The 17,878-nt window shown below is 41.8% G+C and overlaps 1 protein-coding gene across 5 annotated transcripts in view; it reads left to right on the forward strand.

Annotated features, from left to right (window-relative positions):
* Nucleotides 1-17,878, forward strand: part of dnm2a (dynamin 2a) — a 33,826-nt gene that overhangs the window by 11,506 nt on the left and 4,442 nt on the right. For 2 of the 5 annotated variants that reach the window (XM_028598548.1, XM_028598549.1), the window contains exons 3-17: nt 34-183; nt 1,489-1,692; nt 2,425-2,523; nt 2,603-2,763; nt 2,851-2,993; nt 3,403-3,538; nt 3,645-3,712; nt 4,374-4,512; nt 6,993-7,079; nt 9,035-9,105; nt 10,333-10,384; nt 14,633-14,743; nt 16,327-16,436; nt 16,570-16,681; nt 16,887-17,051. In XM_028598548.1, coding sequence (XP_028454349.1) covers nt 34-183; nt 1,489-1,692; nt 2,425-2,523; nt 2,603-2,763; nt 2,851-2,993; nt 3,403-3,538; nt 3,645-3,712; nt 4,374-4,512; nt 6,993-7,079; nt 9,035-9,105; nt 10,333-10,384; nt 14,633-14,743; nt 16,327-16,436; nt 16,570-16,681; nt 16,887-17,051 — 1,808 coding nt within the window. Of the gene's footprint in view, nt 1-33; nt 184-1,488; nt 1,693-2,424; nt 2,524-2,602; nt 2,764-2,850; nt 2,994-3,402; nt 3,539-3,644; nt 3,713-4,373; nt 4,513-5,182; nt 5,322-6,992; nt 7,080-9,034; nt 9,106-10,332; nt 10,385-12,379; nt 12,392-14,632; nt 14,744-16,326; nt 16,437-16,569; nt 16,682-16,886; nt 17,052-17,878 lie in introns of all 5 variants that reach the window. The other 3 variants (XM_028598547.1, XM_028598550.1, XM_028598551.1) reach the window with 3 other exon arrangements.

The following is a 17,878-nucleotide window of genomic DNA, read 5'->3' on the forward strand; positions in this document are numbered from 1 at the left end:
CCCTTGTGTACATCACTTTGCCCCTGTGTTTAGAATATGCTGAATTCCTGCACTGCAAAGGAAAGAAGTTTGTGGATTTTGATGAAGTGCGGGCGGAAATTGAGTCAGAGACAGACAGGATAACAGGCTCCAACAAAGGCATCTCTTCCATCCCAATTAACCTGAGGGTCTACTCCCCAAACGGTAACGGAACACATTCAGTAAAACACAGTCTTACTGAAAAACACACATACCGTTAACACTTTTTGCTCTTTGGATTACGAGTAAGTACATTTGCATGTTATATGATAAGATATACCATATTGTAATGTTCTAATGTGTTTTTTACTCCATGACTTAATAACTGTCACAAACTATTTTGTTTATCTCCTTGTTCGAGCCGTTGCGGGAATTCACAGTCAAATTTGACATTTTCATGTTTATTTCTTTCAGTAAATGTAACGCTTGTAAGTATTGTGGCACCGGTTCCTAAACGGCCGGCATCTACTGGACCGAATGACGACGCAGATTTCGGTGCCTTATTTCGATTCCACTTAAATGCCTGCGCTGCTCTCTAGTTCTTCAAAACAGCAGTAACAGGCAACATTAGCCTTACATCCGCTAGTAGCTGGCTCAAACATGGTTAAAATGCACGTGGCTGTATTTCACTCGAAAGGATTCTAACACAGGGACGTACAACAGTCTACAGCTAAAGACAGAGTAGACGGGATTTAATTGTGCGTTCAGTTGCAACTCGTGAGCTCATAGTGCATTCAGTGTAGTTGTAAAGAACCCTTCTGCCATCTAGTGGTTCTTCTTTTTGTTTAACAGCAATTGACAGGTGATATAAGCTTATTAAAATAAACATTTTAAATATATAATTTAAATTTAACAATATTGCCTTAGGAATAAACAAGCCATTCTTTAATGTCACCAACTGTCGTTTTGTTTGCTTCAGGTACTGTTTAGGCACCAGCACTGTTTTAAAAGTCGTTATCGGAAAAAACCTAAATGATACCCAGCCCTTTTCAAGTGTCTTGTGCACAAGATAAAGCCTTCCCCGACCACCACAGACACCCATTGATATGCTAGATTAGTCTGTTTTTATGAGAAGGGAGGAGAATTAGGTTTTACAAAAAGCACAGGACTATTTATCTTGTTATGTAAAAGAACAAATTAACAACACTATCATTACGGTGATTGCTCTTTTACTGAGAATGCTATTGATTAATCAAGAATTTGTTTGTTTGCATCCCTTTAGTAGTAGGTTTCCAGTCAAATCCAGTATTAAGTTAATGTGTCAAATCAAACTAAATATACTGCTTTAATCAAAAAAGGATGATTATGGAAATGTATTACTTGAGTTAATGATGCTTTATTATTAAGATGTAGACTTGTTTTATAATGCAACTACATTCTGCACTTAGATTTATTAATGATTTATAATTATTTATGGTAAAGCATTATTTGCTTTTCTAATTGTTAATGACTTCTGCCAATGTGACTCAGTGCTGAACCTGACCCTGATCGACCTTCCGGGAATGACTAAAGTTGCCGTCGGAGACCAGCCCGTAGACATCGAGCACCAGATCAGGGACATGCTGCTGCAGTTCATCACCAAGGAGAGCTGTCTGATCCTGGCCGTCACTCCTGCCAACACTGACCTGGCCAACTCCGACGCTCTGAAGATCGCCAAGGAAGTGGACCCACAGGGTAAGCATGTAGTAATTCAGAAGTCAAAGAGCAGGTCTGTGAACACAATGTAACACACACATAAACCTCCAAAGATTTTTTTCTTATGTTGAAACAGAAAAATTTTAAACATTGCATATTATGTTATTGCTTTTATATTTCAGTTTCTTAAGAAAGGGTCAAAGATAGAGATGGCCTGATAACATTTTTTGCTTCCCGATACCTGAACTTGCGTATCGGCCGATACCGAGTACCGATCCGATACCAGTGTGTCATATATTTTATTATATTTTAACAACTGTATACTACTATCCCTGTATGGATGTGATATTATTTCTATCTTTGTTGTCTGTCTGGCTCAGGTTAAACTCTTTGTGAAACATGAACAAACACAAACAATGAATGCCACAGAACTTTCTTTTATTATGAAGTTTGACAGTCAGTTATAACGGAAAAAGAACATAAATAAACTATTTTAATGTAGATTTTCTTCAGGGCTTTATTACGTGGTATCGGATCGGTGCATAAACTCCAGTACTTCCCGATACAGATACCAGCGTTTTAGGCAGTATTGGAGCCAATACCGATACTGGTATCCGTATTTGAACATCTCTAGTCAAAGACACTGACATAATGATTCTGTGTATCAGCATTTTTCCTCTATTATCCTGTAAGAAATGTAGAAGGAAACAAAATAGTGAAAGGTAACAATCTGTTTGAATTGATCTAGTGACACTTTTTTATTTTGTGCAGGTCTGCGTACCATTGGTGTTATAACAAAACTGGACCTGATGGACGAAGGGACGGATGCAAAGGACATCCTAGAAAATAAACTCCTGCCACTGCGTAGAGGTGAGGATTATACACACAAAAACACATTGACAGACTTTGTTTCTGACTCAAGAGTGACTATTTGTGTTGTTGTTTGCAGGCTACATTGGTGTGGTGAATCGCAGTCAGAAAGACATTGATGGGAAGAAGGACATTCGCGCTGCTCTGGCTGCAGAGAGGAAGTTCTTTCTGTCCCACCCTGGCTACAGACATATGGCAGAGCGTATGGGCACACCACATCTACAAAAGACACTTAACCAGGTCTGCTATCAATTATTTGTTTTTAAATTGAAAAATATAATGTCATTAATTCTCTAAAATAACAGTAGTACCTCTGTCTGTATCTAGCAATTGACCAACCACATCAGGGACACTCTGCCTGGTCTGCGCAGTAAGCTGCAGAGTCAGCTCCTCTCACTGGAGAAGGAGGTGGAGGAGTATAAGAACTTCAGTCCAGATGACCCAACACGCAAGACCAAGGCCTTGTTGCAGTGAGTGCATCTGAATATTTCTGCTCATAACAATGCAGAAATTATGGTATGGAGGATAACTGCGCTGAAACATGTCAGTCCTGTTTAAATAAGTCCCCCACGTGAAAAAGTTCAGTCTGCTCTGATTGGTCAGTGTTTTCGGGTCTTGCACATCTTCACGGCGCTCCTGGAGTCTCTGCAATGCCATTGCAGCCAGGGAATGACTGTAGCATAGTATAGTTGTGACATCACAACAACCATATGGAAGTCATGAGGGCTCATACTCAGACTTTATAACATGGAAATCTCACTTTTTACCAAAATGGGAGTTTAAGGAACAGTCATTTTTGCAGTGAATCTCCAGTAAGCCTGTAGTTGCAACAAGATCATTAACACCGGCCCTATGTCTTTTGTGCTTGACCCTTATCAGGATGGTCCAGCAGTTTGGTGTGGACTTTGAGAAGTGCATTGAGGGCTCTGGGGACCAGGTGGACACCAATGAGCTGTCGGGTGGCGCCAAGATCAACCGCCTATTCCATGAACGCTTCCCCTTCGAACTGGTCAAGGTAGGTGTGCCATAAAGTACAGTTATTATTATTCTTGTGCTTTGGTCTTCACAAAGATTGAATTGTTGTTAGAACATATCATTTGCCCCTTATCCCCATCTCCCAGATTGTGTTTGATGAGAAAGAGCTTCGGCGAGAAATCAGTCACGCAATCAAGAACGTCCATGGTGTCAGGCAAGTGGAATGGAAATAAATAAAAAACCTGCCGGACTTCAAAGTAGCCACCCACAGAGCGGTGACCAACCATTTTTTTACATGAAATACTGCTGTACCCACATGCTTTGCTTTTCTCCCTTCATGAAAGCTGCTGTTCTCCTATAATTCAAGTTTTAATAATCAAGCCTTGACATTGCAGACTAAAAGTACCAATTAAAACAGTGTTTTTTGTTGTTGTATGTGACATGTATTTCTTCTATTTTACTTTCCCTCACCGTTTTTCCAATTCCCCTTATCTCCCCACTGCAACACCACCCACTCCCTTTCTGTTTCTGTCTGCTAAGGCATTCAGTTATCATGAGGTTTTATGTTAAATGTATCTTAGTCCACTGTGCTAATGTTGTCATGTGTTCTTCACTGATACTCTCCTTTAGGTCATATCTCATTTGTGGTTGTTTGCTTACACCTGGCCTTCTTTGGCATTTTATCTTTCCTCCCCCTGTTGAGGCTGTCAGTATGTTAGTTTTCTGTTTCTTTCTCTTTGTCTATAACCTCAGATCTCTTTAGTCACCTTTTGTGTACCTAATCATCTGTCTATTCATTTGTTTTGTTGGCCTACGTGTCCGTTAACTGTCCCATCGGTTTGCCACTGTGCCTCTGTCTCTCTGTACATCCTCAGAACGGGGCTGTTCACTCCAGACCTGGCGTTTGAGGTCATCGTGAAAAAGCAGATCGTTAAGCTGAAAACGCCCTGTCTCAAATGTATCGATCTGGTCATTCAGGAGCTCATCAACACAGTCAGGCAGTGCACCAACAAGGTACTGCAGGTGTCCAGCATCTCCCGACCCAGCCAAGACATAGGGCAGGGCCAACCAGGGGTGAGGCAGAGGGTTTGCTGACGCAGAACATTAGCCAAAAGCTTCTTACACTATCCATAAAAAAGTTCAGTTCAGTTCTTGTACTTTATTAAAGAAATGTTCTGTGCGGTTCATCCTAAGCCCAGCCCAGCCCAGCCTAGCCCGATTAGCCCTGTGTGCAGGCAGCGCTGTCGTGTTGTGGAGTGTTGTGACGGGTGACGTGTCGTCGTGGATATGAGATGTTTCAGGGACTCAACCTGTCTGAGCATCTATGGTCTCTCCTGGACAAGCTGCAGGTTTCATAGCTCAGCACACATAGCCAGCAAAACATGAAATTGTCTTAATAAGCTGTAATTTGGCATTAACTTGGAGGTGACAAGTTCATCTCTACCACATTGACCTAGGTTTAGAAGAACTGGCTTGTCAGGGAAGATGATGTGAAAGACCTGTGGCTTGTCCTCCACTGCTTGATTTGTCTGTCAACAACTAGAAATGACTAACTGAACAAAGACTTGTTCTCTTTTTATTTCTTCTCTTTCCTGGCTGTCCTCTTTTTCTCTTTACTTAATTTCTGCCTATCCCTTTCTCTCACTATTACAACAACACGCAATCTGACCCCATGACCTTTCAGAACGGGGCTCTTCACCCCTGACCTGGCTTTCGAGGCGATAGTCAAAAAGCAGATCCTCAAACTCAAAGAGCCCAGCCTCAAATGTGTGGACCTTGTGGTGTCCGAGCTCACCGCACTCGTCATGAAGTGTGCCGTTAAGGTAACCAGGGACACACCTGCTGAGATGATGGCATGAAAAGAGAAGGGATTTCTTTCCTCTCTAAATGTCTATCTCTGTCATATCGGTAAAATGGTCACCCCAGTAAAATCAGTCCCATCTCCACCCTTGCCATCTGTGCCCTGTGCTTTAAATGTGTGTATCGTCCCATTCCTAAACTGTCTCCCACCAAAGGAAATCTCCATACCATTCAGATTGAGAATTAACTTAGAAATCACATCTGAAACTCCCAGTTTACCTCAGCATCAGCTGAAGTAATAATTTTTTCTCTCTGCCCATGGCCCTGGTCTGTCAGTCTGGGCAGAGCAGAGCATGGCTACGCTCCCTCGCTGACCCACATGGCAGACTGACATTCCGCTTTGTGCTGAACCAGATGGAAAGGGAGTAATGTGAGGGCAGAGATGATACTTATGGCGTTTTTCCATTACATGGTACCTGCTCGCCTCGCCTTTTTTTTTGGTTTTCCATTATGAAAAAAAGACCCTGGTACCTGCCAACGCGACTTTTTTTTTTTTTTGTATTACCTCCGTCAAGGTTCCAAGCGAGCTGAGACGACGCCAAAAGGTGACGTGAAAACCTGCAGACTACTGATTGGTCGGAGAGAATCATCACTAATCACTGCATCATCATTGCTAGCAACTGATGGTTACCTGAACAAACCCGCCATTTTTAAATAGTTTAGCCAGCGTTTTTTTTATTTATTTTTTTTGGCTGCCTCCAGCTTCTTTTGAAACAAAATGTATCTTCTGGCTGTGGCAACAGCCACTTACCGAGAATCAAAAACGACACACCTTCGACGTTCTGTGTGTGTCTGTTGCGTTAAGTCACGGCAGTTTCCTGCGGCGTCGCTATGATGACCAGCCACGCTCGCCTCACGCATGAGGCGGTACTAAATCTGCAGTGGAAAAAGGAGGACGGGGCACCGCGGCCGAGCCGAGCTGGTACTAGCAGTGGGTGAGCGCCATAATAGTCTGTGGGCGCTGGGTCATGGATGTGTTGGTCCACTGGCAGCTTGAATGGAGTGTTTCCGAAGCAACGGTGCTCCACTGCCATCTTGTGGACAGAGGAAGGCTCTGCACACCGTTAAATTATTCAACAAACACACAGTAACCCAGCCATCCTTCCCCTCTGTCTCTGGGGTGTACCACTGCCTCACCCCATTCTGTCACTTTCTCTTCTCATCCAGTCTTCACTAACATTAATACTATCAAAACTCAGCTAGAAATGACAGTTTTAAATGTATTGTAAGTTTGGACATTGCCTGGTTAGTTTAAAACATATAACTGGTCTTTTTATTCTAAAAAACAAACAAAAAAACCTGCATGATAAAGGCAATGGCAAATGCAAAGCATTACCACATTGATTCTTAATTCATGATATCATCCATGGCTGATAGTAAATATCACATTGTAGAACAATCGTTTTTATGTGTGTGTTGGTTTGTGGTTGTTTGGATATGTGTGACACTAAAATGTCACTTGACTACCTCTTTCCCTTTGTTCTCCTACTTATTCTCTTCTCACTCCTGTTTCTCTCTGACACTTACTGGTAAGTCTTACTAAGCTCAAGCTCACATGTAAGTGTGTGTGTGTGTGTGTGTGTGTGTGTCTCTCTCCGTTCAATGCTACAGCTGTGTGTTGTGTTGTCTTTCAGCTAAGTTCCTACCCCAGGCTGAGAGAGGAGACTGAGAGGATTGTCACAACTCATGTCCGAGAAAGAGAAGGGAAGACCAAGGACCAGGTAATTTGCTAGGATGTTGATTTAATAGACTAGTGGCCCTCAAGCCCACCAAGTGCGCTCAGGTCAGCCTTTGATGTTTATCGTTTTGATATGCAGAAAAAAAATACAGTAAGAGCTGCAATCTGCAATTCATATGTAGCCCCACTGCAGTATTATGTTGAGATGCTGGTGGAATGAAGTGACACCCCTCAAGTTATCGTATAAATGGGGGAAGGGGAATGCGACCAGATGTAGCATGAGGTGAAGTAGTCAACTGATGCCTGAACAGTCACCGTTAGCTGTAATAATGTGTCATCTGGCATTGTCAATCTCTGCATCTGTTGATCCTCCAGCTGCAGCATAAGGACAAAATTGCATTGTGTGACCCTTCCAGGCATCAGATATGTTTTGCTTTAACATTTGTCAAATGGAGAAAAGTAAAAGCATATAAGGGCCTTTCCATTGCTGGAAATGGTAGCTTGCCAGCAGAACATGTAGAATGTTTTCCTTCTAGTGTGTGTATGTTTGCAGTCCATTTATCCCAGCTGCAGTTTAGTGCACAAAACACAAATTAAGCACCAATTGCATATTATAAGCTCTATTGAATTGTACTGCATCAGCTTAGTTTGTTTGCATCTTCCAAGGTTCTATAGACTCAAAACTATTTAAATCTCTAGAACACAAGTATATCATTAGGGCTTAGTTCTGGCCGAAAAGTAGTTTGATTAAATAACTTTAAACAGTTTTGGTTAGATTCTTTTCTGTCTATACTGAGAAAAAAAAAAGATTGATCAACCACAGATGCAACACACACATTTTCCAACTTCACTTGTTTTGTTTAGCCATTGTTATAGTTATATCACAGCTACGCACCATTCTTTATCATGGTGGAAAATCTGTTATTGTAAAATTTGTTTCAGTTGACAGTATTAGTCAGTATTACCTTGATTGGCACCACTTTCCTTAAATCAACACCGTGAAATCCTGTGATAGACATGTGACAAAACAGCAATGTGCAGAAAATGTAATTGGAGATCACTCAATTATTTCAAGACCTCACAAGAAAAGAAATTAACGAGATGCCATTACTGTCTTCCAAAAACGGAAGTGTTGTTGTCAGAACTTTATTCTTGCCTTAGAACAGCGTTAACTTCATTAAAAAAACAAGACTGAGAGTTTTAGGTTTGGCAGGTTGAATTGTAGTGTTTATAAACTGAAACTTTTGAGTAAAGCATATTCTCAATTCCACCACATCAGCAATTTGCATCATGGATAATATCAGTCTGACTATATTGGTATAGCTATTTATAAATCTAGCTGTAGATGTAATCTGTCTTGTTTTTCGTAGTTCACAAGTGTGAAGTTTCAGAAGTGAGACCTAGCACTTAATCATTTGTGTCTTCTTAAAGAGCTCATATTATGCTTTTTGGCTTTTTCCCTTTTTTTTTATTGTTAAATATCTTTTTTTGTGCATGTAATAGGTTTACAAAGTGAAAACACCCAAAGTCTACACCAAAGGGAGTTACCATCTCCAACAGAAAACACTGTTCACAAACTCCTTGAAACCGCTCTATTGTAGTCCAGCCTTTACTTCTGTGACAAACGTGCGTCATTTTGCGTCACTTTGTAACACATGTTATAATGCTTGCATAGCTGCTAGTGTGGCACGCCCTCAAACCAAGCTAGTTAGAGCGGAGGCCCAAAGATACTACGTACTGCACATGTGCGACTCCCAACAAAGATGGAACAGAAGTGAGATGCCTCACTCAAACAGAGCGCTCAACACACAGGGTGAAAAAAGAAGCTGCAGTACGACAAATGTATGGTGTTTTTTGGAAATGAAACCATGTAAACCTATTCTGGTACAACCTCTAAATACAATTATGAACCTGAAAATGAGCATAATGTGAGCTCTTTAAAGGAGTGTTTAATTGAGACATATCCATCCTAATCATCATGTTCTGCCTCTAATCTAGGTTCTGCTGCTGATTGACATTGAGCTGTCCTACATCAACACCAATCATGAGGACTTCATAGGCTTTGCTAAGTATGTACCCCTCCTCCCCCTCCACCTTTTCTAGCCCAACTTACAGCTTGTTGCCGGTGACCCCAGTCTCAGCACAGGCGTTGCGATACCGATTAACTACATGTTGCCCGTTGTCTGAGGTGCACTGGTAATTCCGTAGATTAGAAGTAATCTTGTAACTCTCGGCCACCACTACACGTGGAACCCAGTTGATGTTTCAGAAACTTAACAGAATCACCACCACTGAAAAAGTGTTGCTTATAACTAGCCACATTAAAAAAGCCAAGTAAACTGCGGTGCCTCAGTGTGATGAAGCATACCAATTAGTGATCAGCCACATCAGAGCATGTGTCTCCCTGTGGAGGAGGCGGTTGCCACAATGATTAAGGTACCCCCCCCCTTTTCCCACTTTGCATGCAACAATACTACTCTCCCTCTAAACGATGTCAATCAAGCATGCTTGATTGCTTGACAGATACACTTCCTGTCTGCTGCAGGCTGTTTGACTGTCACTTCAAAGAATGCCTACTGTACCAGTGGATGGAGCAGTGTTGATTTTTACTGCATTTGCTTGTAGTTGCTGTTGTGCACTGGAAACTCATTTGCACACTGCACTTTTTGTGGTGCATCTCTAAGTGGTGTATAGTGTGTAGTTGAATTCACAACGCAGCAGTTGCAGTAGCATGTAGATGTGGAGCTCCCCTCCTCTGTGTGGGTTGCGCTGTTGACCGAGTAACAAAGCAAGCCTGAGTGTGTGAGGGTTCATGCCTAGCCCTTTGCATGGCAAGTGGATTGCTGTAATGTGTCAGAGGTCAGCTAGGGCTGTTTAACAGTTCTCATGACGTCACTTTCAGCCTTGACTACAGAAGGCTCGATGATGGTAGCCCCCCAGGGTACGGCAACAACAGGTGGGCCAACAGAAGGATGTAGGGTTGTGTGTACAGTATGTGTGCAAGAGACAGTTTGACCCTCCATGTTGTCCAAATTCATCCACAAGCCACTCTCATCTTCATGTATACTAGTACCGGTATTTTTCTTTGTAACAATAACATCAAAACCTTGGATTTCCACTTAAACCAGAAAGTTGATTTACACAAGAGACAAACGGCTATAAAACATATATACAATATTGTAAATGAATAGAATAGTGACACATGAATATTTAGTGAGTGTATATTTTAAACAGGTTGTGTTTGGTGTGGTGTCATCAGTGTTTATTTTCTTTTCTGTCCATCTGTGTAATGACAGTGCCCAGCAGAGGAACACAGCTGCAAACAAAAAGAGGGCCATACCCAACCAGGTACGTTCTCTTATCTCTCAGCTCTGACCTTTTCACCAATTCCAGATTTAATCTCCCTTGACTGATGTCTCCCATTACCAGCCTATTAAGGTGCTGACACACCAAGGAGATCGTCGGTCCAAGTTGGGCCGACATTGAGCGTCCTTCGCCCTAGTTTTGCAGTGTGTCAAGTACCGTTGTCCCTATTCGGCTTTTTTTCGGCCAATTTAACATATTGAATCGTTGTTGGTGAGAGGAATCCATGTGATTGGCTATTCAGCTTAGGCGAATTAGTGCACAAGAAGAAAAATGGTAGTGAGGAAAGCAAACAACTGTTTAGAGGTCACACGCAGAAGTCTCTTCTCATTTTTCATCTGATCTGATCCATCAAATTCACATAGGGTTGTCTCTTCCTCTCCCTCTGCACCGCAATTGGTGCTAGACTGAGAACTGAGCCCCCTAGGTACTACACTAGCCAGCTGGCTGACCACTATATTAGTAAAATGTAACAACTTAATGTTTCATTCACACACCCTTGTCACAGTGTAGGAAAGCCCATTGCTATGGGCAGATGATTGACAGCTTTGTTTGGCTCATTTTCTTGAGCCATTGCAAGCTAAGCTAACTAGCCAGCTGCCACAGCGGACTGTTCGCTCCCTCGGCTTCCCCACCGCAGGGAGACTTATTTAGAGAACGGATGACAGCCCGTGAGATGGACAATCTGGTTAGCCATTTCCAGGTGTCCGCTGTCATTCGGTGGGGAGTGAAGCAGAAGGACTCTAGGCTCTGTGCCGCCGCTGGCTGATTCAGGCAAACACTGTTTTGTTGTATGTATCATAACAACGGTTTATACATCCGGTTTCCCTTTCTGAATGACAAATAGATTATTGTCCACCTGCTGGCATGGAGAGTTATTTCCTCTCACGCAGGCGCAGAACGTCCATGCTAGTTGGCCGTTGACTGTAGTCTTTGTGGCGTGTTTGCCAAGACACAGGCGACGTGAGAGGCAATGCCACTGTCGGCCCTCGTTGCCACTAGTTGTTTGCCGTCTGCTTGGTGTGTCTGCACCTTTTAGTCAACTATGTGAATATATCTCATTCCAGCAATGATTTAGCCCATAGCCATTAATACAGTATATCTCGACCTATCTACTGATAACTACTGTTCACAATTCCGTCCCTGTACATCATTTTAACTACTGACTGTAACCAGTCCCATTGATTTCTAATCTTCATATTGAACTGGCTTTGTCCACAATGTTGTGAAGCTAGTACTTCTCCTATCATTTTTTGTGCAGACTGATATTTAGCCAAGTATGGTGTGTATTTGTAAGATTCTGAAACATGATTATAATGCTGATAATCAGCGTTAGAGATTGCAGTTTCAGTGAGGGGGAACTTAAAGAAGACTCCACATCCCTGCTTTTCTGAAACAAGAATCTGTTTCCACGGCTATTATTAATTGCTGTTTGCATGTGACCCAGGCATGTTGATCTACAGCGAAGCAACAATTAATCTCAAAATTCTGTTGGTTGTTCTGTTGCCTTTGCATTAACTCACAAGCATCCTTTTTGTATTGCAATTCAGAATGTGCATGGACCTTGCACCTATCAACTGAGCAACAAATATGACATAACCAAATTGTTGTATACTTGAAGTAATTCTAATTGCATGTAACTTTCTTGCTCTGTCTCTCTCTTTCTCCTTTCTCTCACTCTCTCTTTCTCTCTCTCTGTCTTTCTCTGTGTGTATCATGGATTATTTCCTCCTGTTTTTTCTCCCTTCAAACTTGTCACCTTTTTTTTTTTTTTTTTTTTCAACATTTTCTTGAACTTTCATTCTCGACTGTCTCTTATTTAATTCCTATTCTCTCCTTCCAACTTTCCACTTGCTACCCCTTTCCCTCTCCCCTCATCTGTCCCTCATCTTTGCTTGCTTGCTTTCTCATTTCTTTGGGCTTTGGTTTTATACTGCCCCCCCTTTGCTTTAATTTCCCCTCCCCTTCTTATTACTGCAGGGTGAGATTCTGGTAAGTACCCCAAAGATTTAAACCGCACCCTGCCAGGGGGCAGCAGGGGTAGGCCATGCAGAAGGACTGAGGCCATCATACACAGGTCAGCCAATATGGTTGGGTGGAAAAGACAGAATGCTGTGAGAAAACAACAGTTTCCTACAAATACAGGAGTTTCTACCTCACCATAATGAGTTGTTCTACCCCTGTGCAGCTTGGCGGACTGGGAGAGGTCCACGAGGAGAAGGTAGAGTCTCCAGACTGATCAAATTGATCTCAATTACAATTCTTGCATTAGCACGCAGTTACCTGTAATTTGGAACTGACTTAACAGTAACACACCGCAAGTTTGCTCTCGTAATTCTTTGTTTCATTTTAATAGGACAATAATTGTCTTTAATTGCATACAGATGATCTGGGTCGCTACTAACATTTTACTTTTTCCTCCACCAAATATTTAAAACGACACATAAATTATTTTACTCCCACAAAAGAATGTTCTCTATTAGGGACCACAGAAAGAGAAGGGGGGGAATCTTTGACCACTGACCATGGAATGGCATCAGTTCTCATGTCATTGAGTTTATACCTCTGCTGCTGCCTCATGCATGGGGACTCAACAGTTTGCCTTGTTGTGAGAATCGCCCTAAACATTGCTAGGAGACAAAACGGGGAGGGATGGACTGCATGTGAGGAGCGACTAAATCAGCAGCATAGTAAACATTGTGATTATTTAACATTTTCTTTTGCATTCTTTTCTGGTGACTTCTTTTTTTTTTTTCCTACTGAAAGTACGTACATATCCAAAAACCCACCTGTCTCCAAGTGTTTGTTATTTCTGTATTAAGAGCTGAACAAAAAAAAATGGTCTAGTTATTTTGTATGGTGACTGGTCATGGCTTTGGGATGTATTTAAATGATTTAGTCACAAGTCCTTGGTAAGATCTCTTTATTTTCAAAACCTACTGACTATCCTAATTCATTTAAATTGGCATGTTTCATTCTAATCATTTTAAAAATATATATATATATATATGTTTTTGAATCCTTGGAGTTAATCTCAGATGTAATTGTACATCTTTTAATTATCCACTTGCAACACTTGCATTAACAGAACTGTATTGAACATGTCTTGACAGTTTACTACTGAAACTAAAGCCTCTCATCTGTAAAACCCTCACACCTCATTTTCTCTTAATGTCAACTTGGTTATAACATTTCCAACTGACTTTAATTAGAGGATTTAAAACTCCTTGTTTTCTTAGAAGTTTAAGTTTTTTCCTCACCAAGGCAAACTAAAAGTTTAGCTCCTATGTAATTGCCTCCTCTCCCATGTTTATGTTGGCAGTTTTGAACTAATGAACCCTTCCCTCCCCCATACTTTACTCCAGTCCTCTGTGGGATGGAGGAGTGCAGAAGAGAGGTCTAAAGCAGACTTTGAAATTTCCCCTTAGCTTTACTTAGCCATAAGAGCACACTTTTCACAGATAGCTTTCCCCCATTGCGTGGACAACAATGGAGAGACATAGGTAAGAGGGTTCCTCCAAAAAGCTTATTTTTCATGGCTTATGGTTCACTTAACTCGGCCTCTCAGTCAGATTTATTTCCTCCCTCTCCATCTCTCCACACTAGATTTTTAGTTTGCTGTTTAGATTTCTGTCCCTCTTTGAACTCTAGATCAGTGAACAAGCCATTGCAATTATTTGCAATTATGCTTTATTTAATTTTTAACTACTAGTACATAGGCTAGCTTTTACTGACCCACTGACACTAACATACCGTCGTCGACCTTTGGTCTTTGACTCTGTGTCAGGGCTGGTCCTGTTTGTTGTTTTAAGGATTTATTTTCTGTTGAGTGGAAAAAGAACAAGGACTACATCCCCTTTCAGTGTTTTCAACTTAACAATTTGATGATTTTTTATACGTTTAGCCATATTACACAATAAGTATTACTGTCCTTTGTTCACTCCATGCTGTTCACTTAATACGTTTCACATTTAATCCATACTTCTATGTTGTAGTGCATATTTAAGTAATATTAGTCTCATAAACACAAATGTTGAATATCGAGCTAAAAAGGGGACATTGACCTAGTAGAGGTAAGCAGGTAAGATATTATTAGTGTCAGTCACATCCCAGTAACCCTTATGGGGCCCTCTTGTCACCAGTGCATAAGCCCGACTGTTTTCGTCCGTCCTCCTGGTACCCCTCTCTCCCTACCACCCTTTCTCTCCCCCACATCTTCTCCTCACTGTGTAGGTGATCAGGAAAGGCTGGCTAACCATCAACATCAGCATCATGAAAGGAGGCTCCAAGGAGTACTGGTTTATCCTGACTGCGGAGTCCCTGTCCTGGTACAAAGATGAGGAGGTGAGAAGAATTTCTGTTCCAGTGCTGTATTTCACTGGGCACTAGGGATATGGATAGCTAAGATAAGATGACACAGCACCACAGGAATGCATAAAGATGAAGATAATGCATTTGGCACTGTTGCCATCAACACATCCCAAGTGGAGATTTGGTATCATCACCAGCGGTGTCTGGAGGTGTGTGCGTCCCAGCCCAGCCTAACCAATGTGCAGACTACTGTTCAGCTGTAGCCGGATGAACAGGTAGTCTGAACACTGGGCAGGCGGGGGGGTGAGGAGGACTCTGACGGGAGGAAGAACCCTGAGGTCATTGCGGCTGCAGGTCGCTACCCTAGGACAGTAGGACAGAGGGCACAGAGAGCAAACATTACCTCAGTGAAACATTTGCACATATAAAAAAAAAAAAAAAAATAAGCCACATACATGGAAATGGCTAATATATCAGGCCCTATACTGCTGAAAAGCCACTATGTTTTATCTTATTAAACAAATATTATTTCAAATAGAGATTAATATGAAAAATCTAACCCCTTATATCATTGCTTTCAACCGATTCAAACATTCCCTTTTGGCTAAATATCTACAGATGTGCAAACTCTGCTCTACAGTTTATATTATAGACCTTTTCAAATGTATTCAAAGACTTGGAGAGTAACTTTCATGTTAGTGCACTGTAATAGTCTAGTTTCACTGATCATTTGATTTTAGATTTTAGACTTTATTTAAATGGCTTTAAGTGCAAATAGCCTCGTACTTGCTTTACTCACCGCTTGATCTTCTTTCCAAGGCCCAAGTCAAATTCATTCTTCCAGCGAAATAAAAAAGATCCCTTAAAGATACCACTGCTAAAGATGATCTCCAGTCCAGTGGCCTCAATGTGTCCAAACACCGACTGGAAGCGGTGCATTTTTATGTTGCTCGCCTTTTGCGAGAAAGAGATTGTGAGCGGGTGGATGGTGGAGGCAAACTGACGTGGCAGGCGGGCTGAAATGTTCCAGCCGGGATCTGACTTTGGAATTTGCAGGAAATCGTACTGGGTTACGGGGGTGGGGGGCGGTGGGGGTGTGGGTGTGGGGTGTGTGTGTGTGTGTGTGTGTGTGTGTGTGTGTGTGTGTGTGTGTGTGTGTGTGTGTGTGTGTGTGTGTGTGTGTGTGTGTGTGTGTGTGTGTGTGTGTGTGTGTGTGTGTGTGTGTGTGTGTGTGTGTGTGTGTGTGTGTGTGTGTGTGTGTGTGTCTTAGTGTGATGTAACGGTTGGGCCTGCGCCGCTCTCTGTGTTAGTGCAGACATAAATGCTTCCAGATGTCTCTGCTCAACAGTGAAAGCTGGCACCCCATCCCCCCCAGAACTCCCTCATGCTCCTCCTTTTCTTCCTCTCATCCTCTTCTGCCCCATCATGTATTTCTCCATCTCGCCAGCCTGGTGGTGGTCCACACAGAGAAAATGGATTGTCATGGCTACTCATTGGTGGAGAATGGTTTTCATCTCCATTACTAAAATATATACAATTACTCACTTCTTTGTGTTGTATTTTCCAGGTTTCTGTTCTGCTGTTAATACACATTTCTTCTGTCTGCATCATGCTAGGAGAAAGAAAAGAAGTATATGCTACCCCTGGATAACCTGAAGATCAGAGACGTGGAGAAAGGCTTTATGTCCACAAAGCACATCTTCGCAATCTTCAACACCGAACAGAGGTCAGATTTATCTTTTTAAGTGAATACTGTATGTATGAACGCACATGTACCTTACCTATTTGGTGTGCACACATGTCCTTGTGTACTGGCTAATCCTACACACTCACTGTTTGTTTTTGGTTTATCTGTACAGGAACGTTTACAAGGATCTTCGCCAAGTAGAACTGACTTGTGATTCTCAAGAGGATGTGGACAGCTGGAAAGCATCCTTCCTCAGGGCAGGAGTTTATCCGGAGAAGGACCAGGTATGTGGGTGGTTGGGAGGGGCTTTTTGTCTCTAGAAATACATTAGTTAATATCACATTGGTCATTAACACCTGCACCTCTGTATTTCTCTGTGTGCACTTTTGGGACAGTTGTCATAATTTATACTTCTACAGAGAGAAACTACGAAGATGTATTTATGATATGTTAATACTTCATCTTTGTTGTGTGTGTTGTTGTCGTCAGACGGAGAATGAAGACGCTGCCCCTGCAGACACATTCTCTATGGACCCTCAGTTGGAGCGACAGGTGGAAACCATCCGCAACCTGGTGGATTCGTACATCGGCATCATCAACAAAACCACCAGAGACCTCGTTCCCAAGACCATCATGCATCTCATGATCAACAGTGTGAGTCCCACCCGTCCTCAGCAGCATACACAAGCCATTAACCGACACAAGCCATTAACAGAGAAAGTGTCTGCAGATCTGGATACGCAATGAAAGAGATCGGAGTCTGTTACCTTAACACTGTGCACTGTAGTGTTTCACTTATGGATACTTTACAGAAAAGAAGGCTATTAATCTATGACCACCACTTTGTAGTGCTGGACTAGCTGTGTAAGTGTATTCTCCCACACCTAAGGCTGTGTGCTATGCTAAATGCTGGCAGTAGTTGGATCTCTACCTAACGGTGTAAATGTGAACAGCAGTGCACTGCAGGCCAAAATAGTGCATATTGTAAATTTGCATGGTGCCCATTAGAGCCTGACGGATATATCGGCAGGCTGATATTATTGGCCGATATTAGGCATTTTCCAAACTATCGGTATATGCATTTATAATGGCCGATAAATGAACATTTAAAAATTAAAATAAAAACGGACGATACACCCTTCAACCATGTTATGAGTGTTGGCGTTGCCCAGTTTGTCCACCAGAGGGGACTCTACAATGTCCCTTTTGGCAACACTCTTTGATTTTTCTTGGTGTTATTGTGTTTTTGTTCAAAGGACTTTAAGTTTCATATCTTAAGTTTGTATTTTTATACATTTTATTTATCAGAACTTTAATATATTTTGATGTTCCTCTGTTCTATTGTGACAATAAAACAAACAAGTTTATTTTTAAACTGCATTACTTTAGTGAGGACTACAAATAACTAATGTTAGGGAAATCTTTTTTTTGTTACGCATTTTTTGATTTTTTTTTTTTTTCGGCTGATATATCAGATTTTT

This window comes from Perca flavescens, chromosome 15 (assembly GCF_004354835.1).
Source record: "Perca flavescens isolate YP-PL-M2 chromosome 15, PFLA_1.0, whole genome shotgun sequence".
Taxonomy (NCBI): Eukaryota; Metazoa; Chordata; class Actinopteri; order Perciformes; family Percidae; genus Perca; species Perca flavescens.